This window comes from Alternaria incomplexa, assembly GCF_024043165.1.
Source record: "Alternaria incomplexa strain BMP 0042 chromosome Unknown scaffold_4, whole genome shotgun sequence".
NCBI lineage: Eukaryota > Fungi > Ascomycota > Dothideomycetes > Pleosporales > Pleosporaceae > Alternaria > Alternaria incomplexa.
The window spans coordinates 1,388,332-1,409,347 of record NW_026249853.1 but is presented as its reverse complement, the minus strand read 5'-3'; the positions used below and the strand labels follow the sequence as shown (position 1 = coordinate 1,409,347).

General features: G+C 51.8%; 7 protein-coding genes across 7 annotated transcripts; 4 read left to right on the top strand and 3 right to left on the bottom strand.

The window, feature by feature from the left end:
* Positions 1-228: 228 nt before the first annotated feature.
* On the top strand, positions 229-1,092 carry J4E90_003680 (uncharacterized protein; the record flags this gene model as incomplete). Its single annotated transcript, XM_051433247.1, has 1 exon — positions 229-1,092. One exon carries the CDS (start codon positions 229-231, stop codon positions 1,090-1,092), a length of 864 nt encoding a protein of 287 aa, XP_051293145.1.
* A 729-nt stretch (positions 1,093-1,821) lies between these two features.
* J4E90_003679 (uncharacterized protein) lies at positions 1,822-2,850 on the top strand (the record flags this gene model as incomplete). Its single annotated transcript, XM_051433246.1, has 1 exon — positions 1,822-2,850. One exon carries the CDS (start codon positions 1,822-1,824, stop codon positions 2,848-2,850), a length of 1,029 nt encoding a protein of 342 aa, XP_051293144.1.
* Positions 2,851-4,802: 1,952 nt separating this feature from the next.
* Positions 4,803-5,378, top strand: J4E90_003678 (uncharacterized protein; the record flags this gene model as incomplete). The annotated part of the gene is made up of 1 exon (XM_051433245.1): positions 4,803-5,378. A coding segment is annotated over one exon (576 nt), but the record flags the coding sequence as incomplete, so codon positions are not given.
* A 2,629-nt stretch (positions 5,379-8,007) lies between these two features.
* J4E90_003677 (uncharacterized protein) lies at positions 8,008-9,489 on the bottom strand (the record flags this gene model as incomplete). Its single annotated transcript, XM_051433244.1, has 5 exons — positions 8,008-8,372; positions 8,433-8,781; positions 8,858-9,114; positions 9,179-9,399; positions 9,461-9,489. 5 exons carry the CDS (start codon positions 9,487-9,489, stop codon positions 8,008-8,010), a joined length of 1,221 nt encoding a protein of 406 aa, XP_051293142.1.
* Positions 9,490-12,295: 2,806 nt separating this feature from the next.
* On the top strand, positions 12,296-13,740 carry J4E90_003676 (uncharacterized protein; the record flags this gene model as incomplete). Its single annotated transcript, XM_051433243.1, has 6 exons — positions 12,296-12,363; positions 12,416-12,485; positions 12,539-12,571; positions 12,630-12,643; positions 12,706-13,225; positions 13,273-13,740. The coding sequence occupies 6 exons, from the start codon at positions 12,296-12,298 to the stop codon at positions 13,738-13,740; spliced, it is 1,173 nt and encodes a 390-aa protein (XP_051293141.1).
* A 122-nt stretch (positions 13,741-13,862) lies between these two features.
* Positions 13,863-14,828, bottom strand: J4E90_003675 (uncharacterized protein; the record flags this gene model as incomplete). The annotated part of the gene is made up of 1 exon (XM_051433242.1): positions 13,863-14,828. The coding sequence occupies one exon, from the start codon at positions 14,826-14,828 to the stop codon at positions 13,863-13,865; it is 966 nt and encodes a 321-aa protein (XP_051293140.1).
* Positions 14,829-19,642: 4,814 nt separating this feature from the next.
* Positions 19,643-20,689, bottom strand: J4E90_003674 (uncharacterized protein; the record flags this gene model as incomplete). The annotated part of the gene is made up of 1 exon (XM_051433241.1): positions 19,643-20,689. The coding sequence occupies one exon, from the start codon at positions 20,687-20,689 to the stop codon at positions 19,643-19,645; it is 1,047 nt and encodes a 348-aa protein (XP_051293139.1).
* Between the last annotated feature and the right edge of the window lie 327 nt (positions 20,690-21,016).

The window sequence follows — 21,016 nt, the reverse complement described above, 5'->3', positions numbered from 1 at the left end:
CCTGCAGCAGCGGGCCGCCTTAGTCAGCCAAAAGTTCCGCGCTAAGGTTGCCGTTACCTGGACGTGATTTCGAGCACTCAACTGACATCCAACACCCCACACGAGCTCATCCATATCAAACGCGACACCTTCATTTACGCAGCATAAAGCTTATATTCTCTTTCAACACATCAACCCGAAGCACCCGATCAGCGCCAAACCTCGCCAGACCACACATAAACCGCCGCCATGTCCGAACGAAAAGTGCTCACCAAGTACTACCCACCGGACTTCGATCCTTCGAAGATCACCCGCCAACGCGGCCCCAAGAATGCTGGTCCCAAGCTGATGACGGTCCGCCTCATGGCACCTTTCTCCATGAAATGCACCCACTGCGGCGAGTTCATCTACAAAGGCCGCAAGTTCAACGCGCGCAAGGAGACGACGGATCAAAAGTACTACAACATCGCCATCTTCCGCTTCTACATTCGATGCACGCGATGCTCCGGCGAGATCACCTTCAAGACAGACCCCAAGAACATGGACTACGAATGCGAGCGTGGCGCGAAGAGAAATTTCGAGCCGTGGAGAGAGGCCAAGCTCAATGAGGAGACCGAAGAGGAACGTCTGGATCGCATAGAAAGGGAGGAGGCAGAGCGCGACGCGATGAAAGAACTCGAAACAAAGGTCATCGATGCCAAAACCGAGATGGCCATCGCGGACGCTCTGGACGAGATCAGGTCGAGAAACGCAAGGCTGGAAAAGGCGGATCGCGAAGGCAAAGGAACCGAGGTACAACCCGATGCTGCCGACGAGCGACGCAAGAAGCAGGAGGAAGAAGACGCAGAGGCTGCACGACAAGCATTCGCAAATCGGAGTATGCCTGACATCGGCGAGGAGACCATCGACGAAGACATGTTCGACGCGCCCATCGAGGTACCTGTTGCTACAACGTTTACCAAGAAACCGAAGGAAAAGAAAGACTTCAGCGCTGCATTAGGCCTCAAGAAAAAGGCGCCTGCTTCGACACCCGCGCCTCAGGCCAAAGCCGCTGCACAGCCCTCGAAACTATCGACCATGCTCGTGGCTGGTTATGATAGCGACGATGACTGAGCTGCGTCCTGGAAGACATCTGAAAGCGTACAAAGAGCAAGTAGGGCATACACACATCCATGTCATACAGGACGACTCTACATCCACACGGCCAGGCACAGTGTTTCGTGTGCTTGCGCTCGCCTCGTGTCGATTGCCAACTACGGTATCAGTGGTGAATCTGCGATATGACTATGCGGTGAGTCTATGATGGCTAGTGATGGTGGCTCATACAGAACCAGCTTGCTCTACAAGTGCTTACGGTCGAGTACCGGACAATCGCAAAGATTCCCTGGGCCCTAGAGCACGAATATGGACTGTGCGAATTCGACTGCTCTCTTATTCTGGTCGATGGAGCGATATTATCATGGCATTTGCGTTTGGCCGAACTACCGAGGCTGCCCATGTAGCGCCTTGGAAACCGGTAGCGCCGGATTAATACCATACCGTGCACACCCCATATTCAACTTAATCTATCCCCAGACCCACCTACCAGAAGAGGTTCTACTGACTTTGTGACTATGTTACCCCGCAAAAATGGTCACCTTCCTGGTCTGACGCTCCTAGGGTTCACTGAAGCTTGGGTACCTAGCCGTCTTAGGAGGAACAGCCGTTGCGCAACGCTCGTGACGTCGTATCCTTGACAAACTATGTGGCAACGCCGGATGGAACTTTATTTCACTGCCTTTATAAGTGGTCTTGCGCCTTCTCATCTGGTCATCATATCCGGGCTTACCGATTTTCTTCACGATGCGTCTCCTCACTTTGTGTAGCTTGCTTCCCAGCATTCTTGCTTTACCGTCACAGACCCTCGACTTTTCAAGACATGCCATTGCATCTCGTGCCGATTCGTCTCTCACCAACTATCTCGGCGTCTTCTTCCTCGGCGACAAGCCTTCTGTATACTTCTATCTCTCCAATGGCAACAACGCCAACTCCATGGCTGCTTTGAATAAAGGCCAAGCTGTCATTAACCCGACAAAAGGCACTCTTGGCGTCCGCGACCCTGCAATCATATCTGGTGGAGCAGCCGAAGCTGGAAAGAAGTGGTACATTATTGGTACCGATCTGAACATCGGGAAGACAACGTGGGATGCATCCCAGCGCACGGGATCTCGCGGCATCTTCGTCTGGGAATCCGTCGATCTCGTAACATGGACCAACGAACGCCTAGTCACTGTTGAAGATGCGACTGCAGGAATGGTCTGGGCACCCAGCGCTATCTTCGACGAAGCCAAAGGCCAATACTTCGTTCATTGGGCGAGCAAGTTTTATCCCACTTCCGACCCACAGCACACAGGTTCACCTTCGTCGATCCGCATCCGCTACGCATATACCAAGGACTTCAAGACCTTTAGCACGCCTCAGGACTATATCAACCGATCACCCATCAACGTTATCGACCAAGAATTCCTGTCTCTCGGTAATAACGCGTACGCGCGCTTTTTGAAGGACGAGAGTGCGAAAACAGTCTATACGGAGATCTCGACCAACGGACTATTCGGTACCTGGTCCAGGCCTGCAGGTGCCAATGCAATTATCGCATCTGGCGTAGAGGGTCCCGCGCCTTACTGGGACAACCAAGTCGCCGGCAAGGCGCACCTGTTGCTAGACTTCTATGGAGCCGATGGATACAGACCCTACGAGAGTACAGATGTAAGAGGTGGCCAATGGACAGCGAGTGATAGGAGCGCCTGGCCTCAGAATCTGAGGCACGGGAGTGTATTGGGCGTTAATGCAACACAGGTAGCAGCGTTGAAAAAGAAGTGGGGGGCTTGAGCTTTTGGATGTCAGTGACAATGCGGTCTTCGACCCTTGAATTCACTCGTGCCTAGAGGCTGAATGAAACATTTACGCTTCTAGAATTGCGTCATGGTAGCCATTACGGATTCACATCAGGAGTTTATCCCTGTCTAGACCTTGTCTTCATCCAAGCCCCTTGCTCTTATTATCCCACACTGTTATTACTACCCATTCTTGAGATGAAGCTGCTATTCTATGGTTGTCTCGTCTGTCTTGTTGCTTCGGCTACAAGAGGGGTCGTAGCTCGACGAGAGCTACATGAAGATTTCACTACCATTAACTCAAGCTCGAAAGTCTCGATTGCCGCCGTAGATCCCGTACTTGCTGTCGACACACCGCCACCCCCAGATCATGACCCAATATGGCACAAGGCTTATTGTCGCGGCGCCGCCCTTGTCCGAGCCATGTCCCTCGACGAAGAAGAAAGCAACACGATGCTGCAATGGCCTTACACACAAAGCCCTTGGGACGGCGATCTAAAATCCGAACTGAGAAAATGGGGCTGGCTCGATGACGAAGAGGAGAATGCACAGGTTGATGACTCATGTGACTTCGACGAGACCTTGAAGATGAAGAACACTTTCGATGCTCTCGGTGTTGATACGCGACCGGCGGGGAAGGGTGGGCCGAATCATTGCTTCAAATTACAGCATAGCAATGGGCCTACGGTCATCCTAGACAAGAATGGGAAGATGCCTTATTTGTCTAGTCAGCGTTACGAGGCGGATGGGAAGACGTACAGGGTCAGTAATCCAGAGCTCCAGCAACAGAACGCCCACTGGGCCAACTTCTAACAAACCGACAGGTCACCGGCGCTTACAGTACCGTAGGCATAAACCGCAACGACGGTATTCTCTACTTCCTCAACCGAATGTCACCCGAGCAAGGAGCCGCAGATCTCTGGAATCTGAAACCTGAACAAGTCGATAAAGCCGACTTGCCCAAGATCCGCTCGAGTTCTGATCTAGCTTGGGCGCTCTGGAACAGGGTTCCAGGAGAACCAAAGATCAAGATGATCATGGCTCTCCAGATTGTCAATACGCAAACGGCTGACACCATCATCCCAAAGGCTCTGGAAGCGGTGGGAGAGACGGAGCTGAAGAGATGGCCTGGGACGGAGATAGTGGTGGGGTCAGATAATGACGCTGAGGCTGAAGCTGCTCTTGCGCTTATTGGTACGTCGCTTTCCCTGCACATCGACTGCTGCTCGCTCTGACACCTGTCTAGGTTCGCCCAATGGACTCGGCGCTGGCTACTTTCTCCTACAACACAAAAGGCAGCTCGGCGGCGCTAATTTCATTTACAAGATCACGATATTTAGAAACGATGGCGATGAGTTTGATGATGAGCCTAATCTCATTTTTCATGTTGACAAGAATATAACACCGATGCCGGATGTGGAAGACACTCCTGGTGCGCCGGAGAAACCGGCGGAGAAGGGTAGCGCGGCGGTTCGAGAGGGTAAGGTAGTGAGGAGGAGTAGGGATGGGAAGAATTTGGTTAGAGAACATGTTATTTGGGCGAAGCTTTGATGGCGAGGAGGTTGCGTGTCGCAAGAGACTAGATATGCTCTTGGTCAAATTTCCTAGAGCCAGGCACAGTCACATCAATGCTGCTCTTATAAGACTTATTAGCGAGCCAGTGCGAGGGATAACATGGTCGCAATGTCTCCTTCGAATGTGCGTTCACATGTCAGATATCCCAGTGCGCGGTCGTGCCTGCTTTGACTTTATGACGTTAGTCTCGCCTTCACTTCGCAGGCAGGTCGCACTTGCTCCGAGTTCCTCCCGCGTTCCGGTCACTCACCCTTGCTTAGGCAAGCTAGAATCACTCGCTTGCCTGGGGTAGGCTACAGTCACCACATTCACACATTCCCTTTTACGTCAACCGGCCGCAACACTCCGACTGCAATACTACGATCTCATATGATGAAGCTCACACACATCATTTCTATCACGGGTCTCTTCGTCCTTGGCGCGACTGAAGCTTTGCGCAACGACACCAATGTCAAGAGAGAGTCTCCTGAGTGCCGCTGGCACCGCCGCAGCCTGAACGCTAGAGACGACAGCGACGACAACGACGACAAAAACAGCGACGACAGCGACGACGACTTTTGCTTCGGTCTACAACCTGCCGACGATGCGCTCTGGCATGCAGCAAAATGCAGGGGCGGAAAACTACTTCTCGGGACCACCCAAAACGCTCCGGAAGCTGCACGATTCGTGAATCCCATCAATTCTCCCTGGGACGGCGAGATGAGGGACGACCTCGCCAAGTGGGGTTGGAAAGATGGAGTTACCGATCCCGATACAGAGTGCAATATCGACTTCCTCAAGACTATCCTCCCGCACCTCAGAACCACAACAGGCAGCCACCTCTACGGCGGACCAAACTATTGCTTCTCGGTAAAGCATTGCGACAGTGATGCTATGGAGAAGGATGAAAACGGAAACATGTACCCCAGGAAAGAACAGTACTATGACGTCGATGGTCGATTATACAGGGTGAGTTCATATTTCGAGTCCCGATACGATCTAGCAACCTCCTGCTAACCTAAGCAATCGCGATACAGGCCACAGCCGGTTTCACTACGGCGGTCGTCAACCCAGATGCAGGCGCGATATTCTTTCTTCAAAGTGGCTCTCCCGCATTCGAAGCCCGCGACTTATGGGGTTTAGAGGATCAGCATACAGTCGATCCAAATGAGTTGCCGGCTCTGCGTATGAGTTCGGATCTAGCCTGGGCATTTTGGAGACGAGCGAGTAGCAATCTCCTGAAAATCTGGATTATAGCATCTTTGACAGTCGTCAATTCCGAAACGGAAAAGATTATCGACAGAGCGCTGAAGGAATCCCAGTTGAACGAGGTTCCAGTCTGGCCGGGGGTCGATTACACATACAACACTGACAGCTATCTGGCTATCTTGGGTACGTTCTGTTTGTTTCTTCCCTATACTTACACATGTAGAGCGTTGCGCATATCCTTTTTGACACGAAACTGATCAGAACTACGTGATAGGATCCCCCAACGGCAGGGCAGCCGGATTCTTCCTCGCTCAACACAAGCCCCAACTAGGTGGCAACCGCTGGGTCCAAACGATCCGCGTATTTCGAGTAGACGCAGACACATCGGCACCCCATATTTTCTTCTTCGTCGGACCCGCGCCCTACCCCCCACCGAAGGTACCGGATGATCTACCCGATCCTATTATACCGCCACCAGCGCAAGCGGTAGAAGTGGTCAGGAGAGTTTCTGATGAGAAGAACATAGTCAGACAGCACGTGCTCTGGGCGAAGTTGTAAGGGTGCGATTTCCCGTATACGACTTGGGCCACGTTGGACCGACTCACAGATATGTATGCTTAGTATATGCCATAAGCTTATCCAAATGCTTCTTCGGGTTGAATGATATCTGTGTGTTTCACTTTCAGACTCGCCACTCTAATGCTTCTGACTCTTGCTGCTTACCTTCAATGATCCTTCACTCATATTGCAAACACTCCGAGTGTCACTCGCGTCATTCCGGGTACGTACGCGTAGTATCACCGGAACTAACGCCCTTTACTCCATAGACCCGCTTACATCTCTCATGTGCTCTCTCGCCGCAGCGCCTACCACCTTACACTGATCTGCAACATGAAATTCTACCTACTTTCATGTCTCGCCGCGTTTCAGAGCCTCGTCGCGAGTAAAGCTCTACTACCCTCCGTCAACGAGACGTCACCCAATATCTCCAGCCTGGTCATTGAAGACGGCCATAGCCTACTCAAAAGAGCACCCATCGCGCCAGCAAACGACTTCCTCTGGGTGACTGCCGGTTGCCGCGGCCAGAAGCTCCAGCTCATGGACACACTCAATCCACAGGAAGCGCAGCAGTTCGGTACTCCACTGAACAGCCCATGGACTGGAACACTCGTCAACGAGCTTGCGCTGTGGGGCTACCTAGACAACAGCGAAAACAGGGACATCAAAGACGAATGCGACTTCACCATGAAGCCAATGTTCGAAACGGCGCTGAAGGCTCTTGGAATCAGCGCGAGGAGCGCTCCGGATGGCGGGCCGAACAAATGTTTCTCCTACGTCCACAGAGACAGTGCCGTCGTTCAGCGGTTGCCAAACGGTCAGCTACCAGCCAGAAACCAACAGCAGTACGTCGTAAACAGTAGAAGCTACAGGATCACAGGCGCATTCCACACCATCGGTATCAACGCGCAAGATGGTGTCATCCACATGATCAATCGCCGGTCAGCCCAATCCGCGGCCAAACAATTATGGGGCGTCGCCCAAGCTCCAAAAGACCAGCTGCCCGCTCTAGCTTCGAGTTCAGACATCGCCTGGGGTCTATGGGAGAGGATGAGCGCCGGCAATCTCGCCAACATCAACTACATCTTCTCCCACCGGATCACCAACGAAGAGACACGCGCCATCATCGCGCGCGCTTTGGAAGGCCGGGAAGTACGACCTTGGCCGGGAGATGTATTCGAAGCTGGAATGGCTACGGAATACTGGGCTTTGTTGGGTATGTTCCACACGGCCTCCTGCTTGCAGCATGTTACACAGTGCTGATGTATGACTTCTAGGATCGCCGAACGGCATCGCGGCAGGCTACCTGCTCGGACAACATAAACCCCAGTTTGGCCACAACAGATACGTGTCGGCTATACATGTCTTCCAGGGTGCACCGGGAAGCCCTTTCATGGGGGTACCGGCGTTGCCGCATATGTGCTTCGTTGTTAAGCCGGCGCCGTACCAGCCGCCGCCTCCTCCGCAGGAGATTCAGATGCGAGATGTTGCGCTGAATGAGCCTGTTGCTATCGATGAGGACGAGGACCGAGTGGTAGCGCGGTCTGAAGACGGGAAGAGCATTGTGCGGAGTCATAAAGTGTTTGCAAAGTCGTAATAGAGAGTGAAGGAATAGTTAGATTGGAGAAGGCAAAAGCTCGACAATGTTTTCTTATCCACATCATCGTTCCTGAATTGTACGCGTACGTTGAGTGCTTTTAACCGGATTCGCTTTATGCTAGGATCGCATGCTCTCGAACCGAACCGATGTTGTCTAACCATCCAAGTGTTTCCTTCATGTACACAAAACCATCTACTTGAGGCGCAGCATCGAAGGCCGGTTTCTACGTACCTAGTCTGAGCGGCCTGCAAAGACCATGTGTCGTCTTATGAGACTTGTTCCATCCCCATCTCCACCAACAAGGTTCGACTCCACCAATCCAGTGTCCTTGTCCTTGTCCTTGTCCTTGTCCTTGTCCTTGTCCTTGTCCTTGTCCTTGTCCTTGTCCTTGTCCTTGTCCTTGTCCTTGTCCTTATCTTCAGGCTCCGCCATCTCCGGCGGCGGCGAAGGCACATCGTCGACGTAGAAGAGAATGTTACTCATCGGGTTTTCCTTATCGGTCAGGAAGACGTTGATCTTGGAGATGTACTTGTCCTTGCCCAACTGTTTCTTGTGTTGCGCAAGGAAATAACCTGCGGCTCGACCGTTCGCGGAACCTGTTGAGCGATCTTGTTAGTAACTGAAGGTAGAATGAGATGTTGACGGGAGACACTCACCGATAATCGCTAGTCCTTCCTCCGACTTTGGATCAATCTCCGTTCCTGGCCACTTCTTCAGCTCTTTGATGCTCTTTTTAGCGATCGCTTTATCGATGATTGATTGGGTTTCTTTGTTTGCGATGTACAGGCTGAATATCTTGCGAATGTCACCGAGGTTGTCCTTTCCGCGTATCTTATTCCAGAGGCCCCATGCGAAGTCAGAGCTGGCGCGCAGTTCGGGTAGCTCAGAGGCTTTTGGGGCGTATTTCCAGAGCATCTTTGCGGTTTCGAAGGGACTACTGCGCGAGACGAAGAAGAGTGCGCCCGCCGTGGGATTGACACCGAACGTGTACGTGGAAGCTGTGCACTAGGCTCTGTGTCAGTCACCCCCAAAATTTGCTATGATATTCGGCTTAGCAGGTTGATGCGCAAACCCAACTTACCCGCTGCCTCTTGCCCGATGGATCAAGATAGTATTGTTTATCGATTGGCAACATCCGACCTTCGGGGTCATCCAGGTAGAAGGGATCTTTTGGATCAAAGAGAACGGCCCGACTGTTGTAGTGGTAGGCGCTGAAACACTGATTGTCTCCTCCTTCGCCAACCGACATGTCGCTGATGCTGAGGGCTTTGAACGCAGTCGTCATCCCATAGAAGCGGAAGCCGCACCAAGAGTCCTCGTCCACCCACAGAGACCAAGCTGCAGAGGTAGAGGTACGAAGTCAGTATTTGTCTCACATATACTTCGTACCCTCATAACTTACCCCAGGTCAATCCCTCTTTCTCGAGGTTGTCGTCCCATTTGCTGTCGAGGGGATCGATGTAACGTGTGCCTTGATTGCCGTCTCTGGTCATTGCGAGGAAGAGTTTCTGGCCTCGACATACCGCCTTTTCATACTCTTCATCGCTGATTGCTGAGGCATGGATGACGAAGCCGGGGTCCGCAGGGTTGTAGCCAGCAAAGTCGATTGGAATCACGTTCCTCCTGGAAACGTGAAGAGCTGAGATATTCAAGAGAGGCCCACGTGACGGGCTGAGACGCTCACTTGCGACCAGAGCGACTAATCCCGTCCATGACAGGAAATTGAGTGCCTTCATCGCGGCGGAAAAGGAAGAGCGCGGTAGTGTTTGACTAGTTGAGGCTGAGCGACGGACGGGTACGCGAAAGCGGAGGAGCAGAAGAACAAGTAGTCCCGGCGGGAGGTGGGGAGGTGAAGGGTGAGCAGCCTGTATATAATCTTTGCCTAAGGTGCACGAGCAGTCGAAGGTGTAGAGCTGGGGGCCCGACCCACACTGCGTTCTGAGCGTACTACGAAAAAGGTTTAGTTGCAAGCGACTCTACTGTCTTTCCGTTTCACTCAACAGTACAAAATATCACCGCCACCGAGATACAGTGAAGGCGTTACCTGCTCAGCAATGACACTGGCCTTGGACCCTCGACCTTCGGAACCTAGAAACCCACGACAGGTGTTTCCACCTCTTCTCCCACGCGTGCAGTCATGCTGCCCGTCGCCGTGAGTCAGAGAACAGTCTGGATGATGTCAATAGCATGAAGCCGAGATGTCATAGTTGCAAGCCTTTCCTGGCCTTCGTTCCATAAGCTGTGGTTGTCTTATCTTTGTCCGCTGGACCATATCGCTTGGAGCTTTGTTTCTGCGGCCATGCTAATCGATAGAATTTGATTGAAACGGATCAGTAGTTCTTTGCGGTATTATTGTGCGGGCGTTTGCTGTAGATGCGATTGAAGGTGCGTGCCATCATTACCTGCATAAGCTGGACTGTAATACATCGACAATGGAGACGCGCCGTTCAAACTTTCGTTCATTGCAAGGATGAGCCATCGATTACGCTCGACATGGTGACGGAGAGATTGATGACGGGTGCTGAGCTCCTCTCTGGTGCAATGGCACACGGTGTTGATAGACGCGCCTGAATTGATACAGTTTAGCGATGATCGAAGCTCGTAGCGTTGGAGCATGACAATGTAGCTGGAACTGAGAGAGAAGCAGCCATTGAATAATGTAGGGAGCGGCGCATTCTACAACCGTTAATTTGGGTGTGGATGGTGAAGCTCAACGCGTCGACGCGTCGTTCGGTCTAGCCTGAGGCGGGATGACATATTAGTCAGCGGGAAATGTCGGGGCAGGTAAGCCGAACGGTTGCTGCAGCGCGCGTCAACACTGTCAACGGCTTCCATACACTCATCGGCAGATGCTCCATGTGAACGGTGCCCTGTCGAGATATATTCCATTCTGTACCTGTCTATCACGCACAGGTGCATGCGCAACCTTTGACTACAGCCTATCCCACCCTTCGTCGACCCTTTCGCCGCTTCATCTCCGATTCGCGTCTCTACACTGTTAGACTTTTGCTGGTACCGCTCACATTTACAGTCATACACAAATAACATGCTCTTTAGGCACACTTCATCCATCCACGCTCCTTCTCAGTACCTTCGTATTCTCCAATTCTTCAACAACGCCGATCGCATCCACAATCGAGACGTTCGCCAATTGCGCGCCATCGACCTCTCCATAAAGATTGGGTGCATCTTTCACCCAAAAGATCAGGGTCGGATAATCGTCATCCGTAACAGGCCGATGCGCTTTGAAGGCTATGATCTTGGAGATCATCTTGTTACCTCTTAGTTGCTGTTTGTGCTGGGCAAGGAAGAAGCCGACTGCTACACCGCTCGGAGAACCTGCAGTACAGTCTGTCAGCGCTATATCCCTGCAGCTTTCCCTATCAATAACAGGGTTGTGGCAATAGCTTTCATGCCGAAAACACCGGACATACCTAAGATGGCGACGGCTTCGACAGAGGTGATGTCGAAATCAGTTCCTGGCCATTCCTGGATACTGTCCACTTTCGTGTGCCACGGTGGCGGCCTATAGGTCTTGATGGCGAGGTTCAGAATGCCCAACGTCTGCTCATTGTCGACACTCAGACTCCAAGAAAAGCTTTGATTGGAGTATCGTGAGGCAATCGATTCCAGAAGTCCCATGCAAAGTCAGCGTTACTTCGCAAAACCGGTAGGTCTCTCGATCGCGGTGCGTTTGGTCGCCACAAGACTTTCGCAAATTCGCGATCGCTTTTCCTACTTATGAAGTAAACCAGACCCGCGTCAGCGTTAACGCTGATGCTGGAGAATGCACCAGTGACCTGAAATATCAGCGAGGTAAGAGAAAGAGGAGGATAGATGGATTTACCCTCCTGTTCCATCCATCGGGATTCGGATGAGTACTAACCCCTTTCTCTCCGGTGCTAGAGTGTTCAGTCCACTGGCTGTTTGATGAACAAACATACATGCTGGCAGCAAAGGATCACGACTGTCGCTAAGTGGATTCAACGTCCGCGCGCCAGCATGAAGATGTAGAAGGTATGCTCGCGTTCTGTCCAGTCGATGAGAATGCGCTCTGATGAAAATCAGCTTTCCTACTTCCTAATGGTGACTGCGGTCAAATCATCCATAAGCCTCTTGCGGGCGCAATGCCCCAGCCCCACGAGCCAGTGGACACAGCGGCGGGAGAGTGGGCATAGGGCATGGTGCGTAGTGGCGTCGCCTTCAACTGTTGACTTTTATCAACTCGTAGTTACGGCGGCAAAATCGATCAGGTAAAGATGCGATTATCATGATGACAGTCGGATGCCCGGGCACGCATAACGGGTGGTCGTTCTTAACTTTTCCCGATGCAGTAGTCCGTGGTGCGTACTTCTGGGGAAGGTTTGCCGAACCCCGCATTACCGTGTACACACACGCGTCTAGCCAGCGCTCGCGTCGAGACGACTCAACAAGCAATTGGAATTGCTTATAAGCAGTGATAGGTTACGATGTCCTTTCAAAGTAGTGAACGGAATCCATCTTCTGACATATTTCCATCATGAACGGCCATGCAGAACCGAGCAAGCGTCAACGCTTCGATGTGCCTGCCAAGATGAAAGCATTACAGTAGGCATGCTCAGCGCGAAACATACGATATCTCATTGCTAAGATACTCAAGGTATTCTGGCCCCGAGAAATTTGCAGTCGAGACCATCGATGTTCCAACAATCGGCGATGATGATGTTCTTGTACAACACACTATTCATCACCCCACAGGATTTGCTACACTAACACGTGAAAGGTCAAGATCTCAGCCTGCGGTGTATGCGGAACAGTAAGTGGAAGAAGAGGAGAAAGACTTTGGGAAATACATCATACTGACCACCTGGAAGGATTTGCATTATCAGTAAGCTTCGGATGCGAAAAGCTTGCGATGCATGCACTGACTCGGCATGTTCACATCTGCAGCAAAGGCGAGTTTCTGGCAAAGGTGAGATCATCAGGAAATCATGTCTTGAACAAAGCTGACTTTCTTGAAGTATCCTTTGATACCCGGTACGAACGATCGTTCACTTCTCCACTCACCTCACTCACCTACCCAGGCCACGAAGCAGCAGGCACCGTCGCCGCTATCGGCAAGAACGTTAATAACGTCGCGGTTGGTGACCGCGTAGCAGCCGATGCCTTACAGCCATGTCTGAACTGTTTCTACTGCACGCGCAGAAAGACCCAACTCTGTGAAAATGTCATCGGGTATGGCGGTAACGTTCCGGGTGGTTTCGCAGAGTACTGCAGATATCCAGCTCGCATGGTTTTCCCTATTGGTAACCTACCGGATCTAGAGGCCGTCTTGCTCGAACCCGCCGCATGCGCAGCGCATGGTATTGAGAGAATGCAGATGGAGGTCGGCAGCAGAGTACTGCTTTTCGGATGCGGACCGACCGGCATATTGTTGGCTCAGTTGATCAAGATGAATGGCGCTGCTCATGTATGCAGCACGTCCAAAAGTTAAGCGTAACTACTAACGCGACCTAGTTGACCATCGCTTCAAAAGGCGGCCCGAAACTCGATCTCGCGCGCGAACTCAACATCGCCGATTCCTACATCACAATATCCGACAATAATCCCGGAGATGACATGGCTGCGCTCTCGACCGACAATCCCTACGGTTTCGATATTGTCGTGGAAGCCACAGGCGCACCGACAGTTCTGGAAAAGTCAATCGAGTACGTGCGTAAAGGCGGTAAGCTGGTGGTTTACGGCGTATACGACGAAAGTGTGAAAATTGCATGGTCGCCCTTCCGGATCTGGGAAAATGAGATCACGATTCTGGCTAGCTTTTGCAGCATGAGCCATATACCGCATGTCTTGGAGTATGTGAATGCTGGGAGATTGAAGCTGGGCGGCATTGCGAACAAGACGTATCGAATCGAGCAATGGGAGGAGTGTCTGGACGCGGTGAGGAAACAAGAGGTTGTTAAGGCTGCTATTGTGTTTGACTGATGCGAATCGTGGTAGTAAGTAAAGAGACGGAGAACCTCAAGGCCTCACAAACGACATATCTCTAAACGGTATAGGCGAGGTTCGGAAGTGTATTAGCGTGGCGCTCCTAAATCTATAACTATTTATGAGTACATCTTCTTGTGGAAGTCGGTATTCGCCAGATCCACAGCCCGCTTCGTAGCCTCAATGAGGTCCTCCTTTGGTAGTCCCAATTCATCATTGTTCAGCTTATGGTCCCTTTCGAACAGGCCTGCCTCATCGATGAAGTACCTAGTGTACAAAGCTGTCGCAAAAGACGTGCGATCACCCATCATCATCTTCTCCCTAGCAGTGGCCAAGCGCTGCTTCAACGGCTCCGACGTAATCTTCCAGTCTTTCTCCATGGTGCCAGTAACCTTCTGTACCGCTTCGAACATCTCGCATTGGTTGAGGGCGAACGACGATACGAAAGTCATCCGGTTGCGGTACTGCTCCAGTGTCGGCCCGTTGCCATCAGATGCCGATACTGGCAAAGATAGCAAGTTCGCCACAGCCAGCCCAGTCTGAGGCCATGTGGCAGTGTTCAGCCGCTGCTTCCCATCGTCAAAGTAGACGACCTCTCGTTTCGAAATATCGATGCCGAAGTAAGCGCCGCTGAGAGAGTACTCATACCAGAAGCCAGAGGTAACGCCTATCCAAGAAGAAACTCCGAGCGACTCGATGAGGTTGCGAGCTATCGCCTTGCCAGGCCCGATGGTTTCGTTTTGAATCTCCTCCGTGTTGTACATGCCGAACTCGTTTGGTAGAATCCATGGTACGCCAGCTTGAGCTGCTCCACGGATGAGCTTCTCCTGCGCATTACCACCGAAGACGCTCATTGTGATGACGAGTGCATCTTGTCCGGTCAGGGCTTTGACTATGGTGTCTGGACTGTCGTAGTCGATGCGTGCGACGTTGACGCCTGATGGGAAGGTGGCTTTGGACTCCATACGCGTGACGGCTGTGACGTTGAAATGGTTCTTCGCAAGGAGGGCTGAGGTAATGTATGAACCGACGTTGCCATTGGCACCGACTACGGCGATGTTCTTAAGTTTGGATAACAATGCCATATTGCTCAGTATGAGGACGAAGGAGTTCTGTGGTTATTGGTAGAGGGAGAGAAGCGTGTCAAATTGTCACTTAAATACTTGGGAGTGACTTCCTTCTATACACCTCTTGAGGTACATTAGGCAATATCAATGTTGGAAGGCATACGGTCGGTATTCGGTCGTAACCTTCTAGCTCCGCCCATGCATACCTAGGTAGACAAGGAGGTGCTCCTATGCTGCAACCAGTGTAGCTCGATGAGCCAATACACACAATGTCGACTGGCAACACTGTTGGATCCTTGTTCAGGCCTCCAGATTTATACAAAACAAGCTAAGTATGCACCGAAGTCCGATTGCTGACATGATGTGTCCGAGCTGGACAGACGTTAAAGCGCGAGCACCGAAGTGTGTGGTGATGTCATTTACAAATTCGGTTAGCGCGTGTGGGTAGCGCCCGGGCGCCCATCTCCACATCCGCGGTCAACAATTCCGCACATGGAAGACGCGTCAAAAGAAGGGGTGACGGACGTCCTCCCGACTTCTCGTCATACGAGTTTACCCCAACCAAGTCGGATGTTACGCAATGCTCGTTCCGTCTCCGTCATTTCGCTGGAGTCTTGCGCGCACGAATGCCACGCCGCATAAGTGTGGCTGCCTAAAGGAAGCAGCTCAGCTGCAGCCGTTCGCCAATCATGAGTGTCTTGCACAGCCCCTCCACCAGGGGACGAAAGTCTCAGGCCAGCCTGGTTCTCTCCAGCAATCGCGACAGCATTGCCTCGACAACGACGCAGAGCCTGCTACATGACGGCTGTTCAGGATTACCAGTACCGACCGCTCGCAAACGATGGCAACACGCGTTTCATACAACTGTACCCAGCGGCGCACTTCGAAGATCCCATACGCGTGGACATCGTCGAACAGGCGTACGATGCCTCCAAGACCCAAGACCCAGTCAGCTACGAAGCTTTATCGTATGCTTGGGGCGCAGATGAAGATTCGGCGTACATCTTCGTTGGGGCGAACTCTCGCTTGCGTGTCCGTCGCAATGTTACCCAGATCCTGAGGTACCTGAGGGATGGTAATACCCCAGGATGTACTACCCGAACCCTCTGGATAGACGCTATATGCATCAACCAAGCGGACGACGAGGAAAAAGGAATGCAGGTTACCATGATGGGGAACATTTACGCCTGTGCTAAGAGCGTGCTGGTCTGGACTGGTGAACCCGGATGCGATCTGCAAGCGCTACAGCGAAGCTTAAAAGGGGAGGACCTTTATACTCAGGAGAATCAACTCCCCCCTCGTTTCACGCAATTCTTTGAGACCGGATGGTTTACGAGGCGCTGGGTAGTTCAAGAGATTATGCATGCCCGCGAAGCCTACTTCGTTTGCGGTAGTGGCACAATGCAGTGGCAGCAATTCTGTGCGTTTGTCAAACATCTGGAATTTGCAATTTTCTACGAAGCATTGACGCCACATGTTACGGCAATCTTGCATCACTTGAGCAATCTCACTGCAGTACGAGATACCGAGTCTGAAAAACTGTCTCAGTGCGATGAAAATACTACTTGTGTCCAAATGGATCGCACGGTAGCTAGAGCCGAGAATATGACGACACTTTTGACACGGTACTCTACTACCAGATGTGCAGATGATCGCGACAGAATCTATGCACTGTGTAGTCTCAGTTCGACACCAATTCCGGTCGACTACCAAGTCTCAGCCAATGAGCTTTATGACCGGTTAAGCAAGATAGAAGTGATCCGATTTCCAATGGCCATAATGAGCTGCGCTGGGTCCTTCGGTGGACTCGCATCTTCATGGGTCCCAGATTGGAGATTACCCATGCGATACAGCCCTCTCCAGGCATCGCTTAAGATGCAATGCCCTGCATCGCCGGCGGAGGGAGAACTGGCCAGCGTTATGAAAACGTTTCTTACGATACAGGCAACTTTTGGTGGTGTTGTTGATAGTGTCGTGGATCCATCGGGTCGCACGTATGAGACCGATGATGTGACGATGCACAAATGGTACAATTATTTCGCCCGATATCACAAGAAGACGACGACAGAGCTGACATCGATGGATGGATTGATCTTATATCATACTGTGAGAGCGACACCTATCGAAGAAGATGACATTGTAAATCATCAATCTTCTTCCTTCAGGGAGCAGCATTCACGTTTCATAAGAAGACTCCGTCATTGGGCATTGCACAGCACGGACGGGTTTGAGAAGACGATGATGTCGGAGGAAGCAGGAGACATGGGACTCGCCAGCATCAAACGGGGTCGCTCGTGTTTCTTTACAGATGCAGGGCAGTTCGGGTTGGGACCAGATTCGATAAAGGTTGGCGATTGCGTTGTGAGCATGCCAGGGTGCGACTCCGTGATGGCACTTCGTCCGGTCGATGCTGATCAGAATATCGAGCCGATATGTGGAGACATAGGATCATCTCAATATCCGGCTATGATGGTCGTCGGTGACTGCTGGATACCTGAGCTTGTCAAATCTAACAGGCAAAGTACTGCATCTGATCTTCGCACATTTCACATCGTGTAAAAGCGCGAAGCCTAGCAGCATCTGTACGTACTTTTCTCGACGTAAATCTTGCACTAGCTAATAATGTAGGGACCGCGACAACACATAATCAATTCACAAGCGCGATCGACTGTCATGCGACTACAGAACAATCTCATCTCGGCGAGCTTCACCTTCATGATCAATCCCTTGGTGCTCTTCTTCAACATACTCTTCATCTTCCTCTTCCTCGTCCTCAGTCCTATCACCCATGACCTCCGCATTCTCCGCATTTCTCTGTGGCCTCGCCCGGCGAGGTCGTCTGATAAATATTGCACCTCTTTGCGGTGTGCGTGGATTGTTTGGCGCTCGAGTAATCACCGGTGTGCGATGTGGTCCACTCTGCATCGGCACTGACCACGCGGCTCTTGCACGCGCCTCACCCCTCGATTGATCCCGACACATACCCGTCGAACTTGCACCTCGCCTTCCTAAACCAGGTGAGGGTGGACGAAACTCATATCCCATATGCCCGCGCTCCCTATATTCGAAACCACCATACCCTTGGCCCATTCCACCGAAAGGCTGATTGAAGTTGTGATTGTGCTGGAATGTCTGTGGCCTTGGAGCTGGCGGAGCTGTACGGTATTCATCCTCAGAAGGTGTATACCAAGCTGAAGCGGCAAATGGGTCGGGCCGTCTTGGACGTTCGATTCCATAATAATGCGGTCCTGGTCGGGCTGCGGGCATTCCCAGCGGGGCTTGCGCCGTGATGGACGTGCTGAGGCCTGCCATGTTCCTCGCCCAGGAATGCAAAGCATCCAGTTCACGAAGGAAATTGTGAAGCTCGGTTTGCTCGATAAGGAAGTATGTTGACCGCATGTTGGATGGTGTTGTCTTATGAGCTTCGAGGAAGTATATTGATATAGTGATACCTTCTACTTGGGTTCATCGCAGTGAGGCAGAAGGACTTTCTATATACACGTCCAAAGTAAAATGCGCCGGTCTAGATTGGTGCGCTCGTAGGCCACGTCTACTAATTGCGTACTCCGACAGTGGAAACGAACGCTTCGCAGAGTGTTTGGCGAGCATACAGGATTTGTTTGGCATTGCAAATTAGGGCTGTTCGCTACATCGCACTATACAGTCACGATCAACACGGCCATTCGCTAAGACTCACAAAGCCACTGTCCAACAGACTTAATTAATCATCACAAGTATCAAACTATCGAGAAGATATTACGAACGCATAGGCCGTCGCAAGTACCCAATAACAACTGAACTCAACCACATCTTCCCGCACCACCCACCCACTTCATTCATCACAAGGCCTACGCCTACCTTCCTTCCCACTCTCTCATTCCATCTGCTTCTCCCATATCAGAAGCACCCTGAAAATCAACACAACCACAACAGGCAGCCAGAACGCTATCAAACCCCTATCCACATTCGTAAACCGCGACACATGCTCTCCATCATCTGGCTGATTTGGGTGTAGAAAATCCTGAGTATACACTAGCATGCGCTCGATGATATAGTAGGAGATAGAACCAGCAAGGCTGACCGCGAATAGGATTTCAAGCAAAGAGAGGGCGATTACGAGAGGTAGGAGGAAGAGGGGCGGATGGGCGCGTTGGTCGGGCATGTTGCTGAACGGATGACGATAGGTTCAGATAGTGTTAGTCAATTTGGTCAAGACGAGGATGGAAGTCATAGCAGAGCAAGATGTGGTGAATGTTTTATCGTATATTTTCTAGTCTATTTCCTCGTCCCCCGTTTCCGTGTTGATAATAGCGCCCTTTACATCAAGCGGCCGCGTTGATAATGGTGATGATGATGAACATGCAGCTGCGTTCGCGTCGCTTAGCCGCTTAGCCGCAAACGCTACTAGCGATGATGCAGCCCGTGAAATGTGTGATGGTAATGTCGTCGAACGCAGAAGTAAACGCAAGAGAAGAAAGATAAAAGAAAATGAAAGAAAGCAAACGCCGTGCTTTGTTCTTCCGTGAACTGTGTCCGCTCAGTATGGTATCGTAATGCGACTGACCAAACGCCTTGCTGTGTTCTTCCGTGAACCGCTTCCGACCAGTGTGGTGATGTGAAAGCAGACAATCAAACGCCGTATGCAAAGAGGAAAAGTGTGTCCAGATGCCGGTCGAGATATCCTATAGCCAAACACCGAATGCAAAGACCGCGAGGTATCCAGACGCCGATCAGGATCTCCTGTAGTTAAACGACAATAGTGTGAGAGTGAGGTGCGTCGGCCTGCCATGAGGGTGTCCAAGCATGCCTCGAACGGATGTGGTGATGTAGTCTTAGAACGAGTTGTAGGAGATGTTTGATTTCGCAGGTTCATAGCCAGGGTAAGGGCCAGCGTGCTTCATCTGCCAGTGCAACTCCGCAGACTGCTCGCTCTTCTGAGCTTCTTCCTCAGCCTGCTTGGAAGCGAGCCAGGTTGTGAGCTCAGACCTGAGTCTCTGATCGTCTGGATCCTCTGTGTTCTTCGGCTGCTGCTCTGTAGTTGGCTGCGCGACCTTGGCTACCTTGGTCGCGGGGCTTGCCTCATCGTCGTCAGAACGAGGTCGTTTCAGCTGAGGCGCCGGTTGTGTTTGCTGAATACGTTGTGGCTGTGGCTCCTGATGTTGCTGAGCTTGTGGAGCTTGCAGAATACGTGGTGACTGCAGCTGTCGATGTTGCTGTACTTCTGGAGTTTGCAGGATACGTCGAGGCTGTTGCGCGAGCTGTTGCGGCTGCGACACCTGCTGTAGCTGCCTGGCTGGTTGATGCTGCTGCATTTGTTGCATTTTCTGCTGATGTAGCTGCCGTGCGTTTTGCATTCTTTGCTTGTAGACATTGCGAAGATGCAGCCCTTGCTGCAGTTCGGGCAACTGTCTGAACTGGAGCGATCGCTCAGGACTGAACGAGTTGACGTATTGCTGTACGAAGTTCTTGAAGTGTGCCTGTTGCGCTGCCTGTTGTCGCGCTGCCTGTTGCTGCGCTGCCTGTTGTTGCGCTGCTTGTTGTTGCGCCAGTTGCGCTGCCAATTGCTCTGCCAGTTGTTGCGCCAGTTGTTGCGCCATCTGCTGCTCGCGCGCCTTCTGAATCTCTTGCTGTTTACGTTTCTCGATCGCGTTCTTAACGATCTCGTTTTGCTTCTGGGAAGGCAACTGTTGGAACTGTTGCTTTGCCCGCGGGTCCAACCTCTGGAAGTAGGCCATTCCAAACAGGGCAAACTGACGGTTCAGGCGTGCCTGAGACTCATCGCGAGTGGGAGGCTGCGCTTGCATAGTGGTCGGGCGCGGCTGTGATTGAGTTGATATGGCCTGACGGCGCATGTACTCGGCCATCATCTGCGGACTCATCTTGGGAGTCGGCAACTGCGCTTGAAGAGGGAAGGCCATCGCGGGATCGTGCGGCGACTGAGTCTGATAGCGACCATGTGCGCCCTGTGGGGTTTGCGGGCCGCTGGTGTAGCTATTCACGGAATCCCGTCTGACGGTGTGGTCGTTTGCTGCCATGACGAGCAACTGGTGTGGGCTGAAAGAGCAAAGGTAAAGGGTTGTAAAGATGAGAGTAGCGGATGAAAATACTCAAGGTTGTGGGTGATGGGGATCAAAATAGAGGGTTGTGGTAGTCAAGATGGTGGGATGTGAGAGTTCAAGTTGAAAGAAGGTGACAAGGCGGAAAAA